General features: G+C 33.9%; 1 protein-coding gene across 1 annotated transcript; it reads left to right on the top strand.

Moving 5' to 3' along the window:
• Positions 1–490: 490 nt before the first annotated feature.
• On the top strand, positions 491–4,220 carry LOC145614422 (G2/mitotic-specific cyclin-2-like). The gene is made up of 12 exons (XM_081669477.1): positions 491–960; positions 1,103–1,166; positions 1,291–1,426; positions 1,565–1,621; positions 1,723–1,768; positions 1,861–2,016; positions 2,116–2,262; positions 2,862–2,951; positions 3,044–3,265; positions 3,354–3,452; positions 3,561–3,739; positions 3,838–4,220. The coding sequence occupies exons 2-12, from the start codon at positions 1,112–1,114 to the stop codon at positions 3,992–3,994; spliced, it is 1,344 nt and encodes a 447-aa protein (XP_081525603.1). The 5' UTR covers positions 491–960; positions 1,103–1,111; the 3' UTR covers positions 3,995–4,220.
• The last annotated feature ends 2,765 nt before the right edge of the window (positions 4,221–6,985 follow it).

Raw genomic sequence — 6,985 nt, 5'->3', positions numbered from 1 at the left:
GTCGTTTAACTATATTTTATTAATGAAGTCCTTTTTATTTTTGTCAATTTTTAATTTTTTTTTTTTTTTTTTTTTTTTTTTTGCAAAGTACTAAAAGGCAACCAACAATCAAAAAGTTCATTGAATTCTCTACTCTACTAAGACAAGAAATATGCTCAAAAAAATTAATTCATTAAGGACTTTTAATTAAGACTTTTAGTGGCCAAGAGGTACTTCGTATTCTATTGCTTTTCTTATTCTTCTCCTTTTTAAAGAAAAAAACAAAATCATAATTTTGATAACGGATCAATTACACATGGCAACATCTAAGACCCTAACACACATCGGACCACATGGAAACAATGGTGTTACGCATAACATTAGATCCAATTAAATTACGAAGTTTCTTACCATCAAACTTAATCAGAAAAAATTAAATAAAAAAAAAATTAAATTAAATTAAATTAAATAAAAAAAGAAAGAAAACGGAAATAAACCTGAGGGCGGACATTTGAAAGCAGATCAGAGATAACCGTTAGAGAAAGGGCACAAGCCCAAGATCAACGGTTCTCATTTACTAGCCGTTAGTTTCAAAAATTTATTCGCCGACATAATTTAATCAATTTGCCTTATTTTTCTGTTAGTCCATAATTTTTTTCTTCTTCTTCTTCCTTTTTTTTTAATTTTTTTTTCTTTAATTTCCTCTCTCTTTTTTTTTTCTTCTCGTTTATGAACCCTAAAATTTCGAAAGAGTCTTCCTTATTTGAAAGAGAGAATAGAGTGAGAGAGAGAGAGAAATCTAGAGAGAGAATAAGAATTACACTCCCAATTTGTTCAATCTTAATTTGATTTTTAAATGGGGTTTGAATTTTTCTGACTGATTTCTTTCTCTCTCTTCTTCAATCAATTCTGGGAAGAAAAAAAAACGGACTGTTTGATTTGAACATTTATTCTTGAACATCATTAAATTGTTGTTTTTGGGTGAGTAATTAATTTTCTTAGTTTAAATTTTCTGGGGTTTTTGGATTTGTTTAGACTTTTTTTCTTGATTGAATTTTTCTGCATTAAGCCCATTTTTGCGATCATCATTTTGATTTGTTGGGCGGATTTTTTGATGTAATAGAAGAGGAAGATGGCGGGATCAGATGAGAACAATCCGACAATAATCAATCACTCAATTGTTCAAGGTATTCAATCAAGTTAAAATTTTGAACTTTACAATTTTTCTAAATTTTTTTGTTAAATTCTTGTGATTTTGGAATTGAAAACCCTAAATTTGGCAATTGGGTTTTTCTTGTTCGATGATTTAAGGAGGGATGCAAGCAAGAAGTGGAAAGGTAATGCCACCAATTGGGCATAACAGGAGGGCATTGAGAGACATTAATCGCAACATTATTGGAGCTCCACTTAATAATCCTTGTGGAATCAACAAAAGAACCATTTCTGAGTAATTAATTTCCTAAACCCTAACAGATTTTTTTTTTTTTTTTAAATAATTTTAATTTTTTATTTTGGGGTTTTAGCAATTGGGGTTGTGTTTGTTTCTTGTTTAATAAATTGGGTTTTTGTCATTGGGGCAATACAGGAAAGGTGATGGTTTTGGAAAGATTCCGGCAATTCCAGGTCACCGCCCGGTCACTAGGTTAATTTCTGATTTCCTAGTGCATTTGTTTTGCCAATGTGGATTAATCATAGTGTGTAAATATTCATGTTAGTGTTGGTTGTGAATTTTTGTATGTTTAGGAAGTTTGCGGCGGAGATGGCTAATACACAGCATTATGTGATTGAGGTGCCTATTTGTACATTTCATAGGATTACTTTCAATGGTAATTATAATTGAAGTGAAATCTGAATTTGTGGTAATGATTTGTATTGATTAAGGAGATCAAGAAACCAATTGGATGTGAAACAAGTGCAAGAGAGGAGCTAAATGATTGTGAGATTATAGATGTGGATGATTTTAAGGTGAATAATGATACATCTGTACCAATGTTTGTGCAACACACTGAAGCAATGCTCGATGAAATTGATCGTATGGTATGATCCGACACTCATGTCAGAACGCGATACTAGTCAACTTATACACTGTATGATCTGACTTTAGATTGGTTGGTCTATTATTTGCATTGATATTAGGATGAAGAAGTTGAAATGGAGGATATTGATGGGCCGATGCTGGACATTGATGGGTCAATATTAGACATTGATAGTGGTGATCAGAATAATCCGCTAGCAGTAACCGAATATGTTGATGATATCTATACCTATTACAAGAAAGTGGAGGTATATAGCCTGTTCTACCATTCATTCATTCTAGATCAGTTCTTCTCCGACTATTTCGAGATGTGAACATTTGCTGTTAGGATGCTAATGTTGGCTTTAGTTTTCCTTAAATGCTCATAGATCATCCTGTGTTTGATAGGACAAGGCCACTAAGGTTACTTCTGATGTCTCCCTGAAATGCACATAGTTTATCATGTATGTTCTGTTATTCGAAATATTTTTTTCAAGTGATGGGATGTTTAACTATTGCTAGTGGAAATAAGGCAGTGCTGTGAAATCCAATGGTATAATTAGCGATCCTATCTTGCACGAGTTCTGACTTAGTAGTTTCTTGCACAGGTTACAGCCTTAGTCAATCTGTAATTGTTATTCTGGGAAAGACCCAACTGATAGGGTGCATTATGCAAAGACTATCTACTGAATTCTTCAATTTACTGATTGATTTAGAAATATAATGTATTTTAGGTGGAATAGCAATCTTGTGTTGGTTGAGCATTATTCTGCATTAATGTGTGTTTGACAAAGCTAGTATGGATTATGTGCTTTCTAATTTCTATTGATGACTGTAAATCACGCTTACTGCTATCTTTGTTATGCAGAATACTAGCTGTGTTCCTTCGAATTATATGGACAGGCAACCTGACATTAACGAAAAGATGAGAGCCATTCTCATCGATTGGCTGATTGAGGTAATTTTGCAAAGCATTACTTAGTTTCCTATAGTCCAGAGGGAGTTGACTATATCTAATGGCCCCACTAACTGTCTGATGTTGAACTAAAGGTCCATTACAAGTTTGAGCTCATGGAGGAGACGCTATATCTGACAGTCAACCTGATTGATCGCTTTTTAGCTCTTAAGCCAGTAGTGCGAAAGAAACTCCAACTAGTAGGTGTAACAGCTATGCTTCTGGCAAGCAAATATGAAGAGGTATCGGTTCCAGTTGTTGAAGATCTTATACTGATATCTGACAAAGCTTACAGCAGGCAAGAAGTACTTGAAATGGTAAGCATATGCAGATTGGTGCTACTGCTGCTGTAAATTCGGCATTACAAGCAAATATATCATTGATTGCTTCCATGTCCTGTAACAGGAGAAACTGATGATCAACTCTTTACAATTTAATTTGTCGATTCCAACCCCATATGTCTTCATGAAACGGTACCTTAAAGCAGCTGAAGCAGACAAGAAGGTATTTTTCCAAGTGGGGGGAACTCAACTTATTTATTAGCATCTTGCAATTTTTTACTGGTGATTAATTTCTGACTCTTGGTTTTTCTATGGGTGGACATTTAACCAGATCGAACTCCTGTCATTCTTTTTGATTGAACTTTGCTTGGTGGAGCATGAAATGCTGAGATTCCCGCCTTCTCTTCTTGCAGCAGCTGCAGTATTTAGTGCTATGTGCACTCTGAGTGGGTCTAAGTATTGGAGTAAGACCTGTGAGTGGCACACTGGTTATGCTCTAGACCAATTGCTGTAAGCATTTGTATTCCATTCCTGTTATCTCAATTCTCAAGTTGCCAGAGTAAGCCGACAAATTGTCATGTTTATTGTTTTGTTTTGGGTTACTACAGGGAATGCTCCAGGCTGATGGTTACTTTCCATCAGAAATCTTCAACGGGAAAACTTACTGGTGTGCATCGGAAGTACAACACATCCAAATATGGGTACACTGCAAAATGCGAACCTGCTCATTTTCTCTTAGAGATTGGGTTCAGCGGGTGGACATAGGGACCGACCTTGTGGTTGAGTTGAATAAATCCAACATTTTGTGGGAGTCAGGCGCAAGGGCTTTAAAGTCACTGAAGTTACGCCTCTTCTGCTTGAACATATTTTCTTGCTGGATCATTGTGTTAATTTCTCTGTTCCATATTAGATCGAAATGCTTTCCTCTGAAAGCCATCTTTAAGACAAACTCATTATCTTTGTAGTTCATGTCATAGTTATTCACTGTGATTATGTTATAAAATTGTTACTTTGCTCCAAAAGTTCTCTGAATTTAGTTCTGCCTTTTTTTCCCATTGCTATATCTTTCATGACTTGGCAGTTTCCCATCTTTGATCTTTCTTTCATATTAGGCAATAACATATAATGGTAGTGAAAGAACAATATAAACGAGTCACATAGGCTGATGATAGGCTGCAAGAACATCTTTCAAATAAGAGACATCACCTGATTTTGTGAATGGGCCTGGCTGAACCGGGCTACGCTAGTCTTGACTTGACCCGGCCCATTGATGAGTCTATATGTGATCCGCTTTAAACCATGGATTTGAAATGAGAATCTTGAAGTATGAATCTGATACAAAATTTAATATTGGAGGATTCTTCTCAATCCATTGACTTTGTTATACGAGCATTCCCATTAGTGAGGAGAAATTTGCTCATGAGCAAAATTCATGAGCAAAATTGCATTATTTGCTTTCCCACCAATGAGCATTACAAAATATGCTCATGAGCATATTGAAATTTGCTCATCCTATGAGCAAAACTGATAGTGAACAGTGATAGCGTGGGGCCCACAGCAAGCACTAAACGTCAATTTTTTTTTTACTTTTCGCACCCTCAAAACGACGAGTTTTGGGGTTTGGTCTGAACAACCATCCTCCAAAACGCGTCGTTTTGAAGGCAGCAAAGCAAAAAAAAAATTACATTTATCGGCTGACAGGGCGCGTCAGTCCAGCCAATAGAAAGTTGACACGCGTCCCTGTCAGCCTGTTCCTCCAATCAAAAAATTCAACCGTTTAGCAACGGTAATTAAATCAAAACGGTAATTTGGCCGTTTTATAATTATTAAAAAAAAAAAAAAATTACCAACGGTTATATTTTTTTTTCCCCTACAAATAGAGATCCATTTTGACATATTTTGGTATAATTTCAAAAATCACAAAAACACCCAATATTACACTTAATCACATTTCTAGTGATATTTATGTTATAATTCTAATATGGCTCTATTAATGAGTAAAAAAAATAAATTTGTCGTAAGATTACAATTTAATAGAGTATTAATCGTACGTTTAAAATCTAGGTTCGTTATTGGTTTGTAGTATAAAATGTATTCGTACGCTAATTAAATTTTATGTTGTATTACATTTATAATTAATTAGCGATTAAATTTCAATATTGGTATAATTAGCGATTAAATTTCAATAATTAATTAGCGATTAAATAAAAGTATAATTGTAATTAGTACCCATAAATATTATTTTAACCAAAACATATTAAATATTAATAGGGTGATGTGTAAGAGAGAGAGATATTGGTGGGGTATGTGAAAAAGTAGGAGAGAGATTGATGAGCATTTTTTTTTTTGCTCACTAGTGGGATAGATTTTGCTCACTAAAAATGCTCATGAGCAAATTTAGTTGGGAAGAGAGAGAAAGTGGGTAGAGAGAGAATGAGGAGAATTTTTTTTGCTCACTAGTGAGAATGGTCTACATACATTTGAATTCAAATCTTCTTTGAAGTGTGGATCAAATTGGTGAAGGTTATCAAGGTACTTTTGCTAGGTGGGAATGTGAGATTATGAATACAAAAATAAAATAATTTAAACGATTTGGGTTGAATAATTCAGGAGGTGTAATGATTTTGGTATGATAACTAAAAGATTTAAGTATTACATGTAATGAGTTGTTATGCGTTAATTTACACGAGTTTTCCTCATGTTGAAATGGGTCATATTTTCAATGGTTATACGGGGTTTCCTTGAGTTAAAATGGACAATTAATTTGGATCATGAACGGTATAGGACATATACAGTTCGATGTCAATTACATGTCATATGCAATTTGGTATATATGTTGTCAAGGATATTTTGTTTCATTTACTCGTGGTCTTAATTCACAAACCATATAAACCCATTAAATCTAATTTGAGAACAAAAAGGTGGAGGGTTGTTAATTCGGATACATAAAGTATAGATAAAAATATCATCGAGATGTTACCTTTGAAGAACAGAATTTTGATGGAAGTAGAACTCATCTCTAGAGAATCAATAAGACTATTCATAAGATTATAAGAACAATTAAATCTGATTTGAGTGCAAAGGGGGAATGTTGTTGATTTTATGCTATTACAAATCTTGTTCAAAGGATCTCCTAATTTATAGGACATCATCCATATGTTATCTTGACATAATAATTTGTTTCTAACCACCCAGATGACCTTTTATTTCAAATTAAACTTGTTTCAACCTAATTCAAACCAAACCGGCAACTCAAATTGATAACATAACCAAAACCACAAACCCAAATAAATAAATAACATTAATTCTTAACTTGTGACATGACATATACTTCCTCCGTTTCTTTTTACTTGCAACACTTAACCCTATTCTAATTTTCGTGTAAAAATTATATTGATAAAATCGCTCACTTACCCTCACTAATCATCTCCTAAAACTGCGTGCTGCAAGTAAAAAGAAACGGAGGAAGTTTATTTTTTTTATCAACAAATACATGAGATATGACAAATACATTAGATGGATGGGAAAAATTGACCTTAAACCCAAATCATTTGAGAGGATATGACCAATATGGGACAGAGAACCTTAAATAATGATCCATAATTGAATTCATTCCGAGGTGGATACACGCCAGATTTGATAGCGACTTCCTCTTTCCCTTTCATCCTTATTCGCCACGTTTCGCTTCTCTTTCTTCACAAAAAAATCTCATTTCTTTCCAACTTTAGCCACATCTAAATCTTTGTACTTCAATAT

The sequence above is a fragment of the Chenopodium album genome, chromosome 25 (assembly GCF_948465745.1).
Source record: "Chenopodium album chromosome 25, dcCheAlbu1.1, whole genome shotgun sequence".
Lineage (NCBI taxonomy): Eukaryota > Viridiplantae > Streptophyta > Magnoliopsida > Caryophyllales > Amaranthaceae > Chenopodium > Chenopodium album.
Note: the sequence above shows the minus strand (reverse complement) of the source record. Positions and strands in the feature narration are given on the sequence as shown.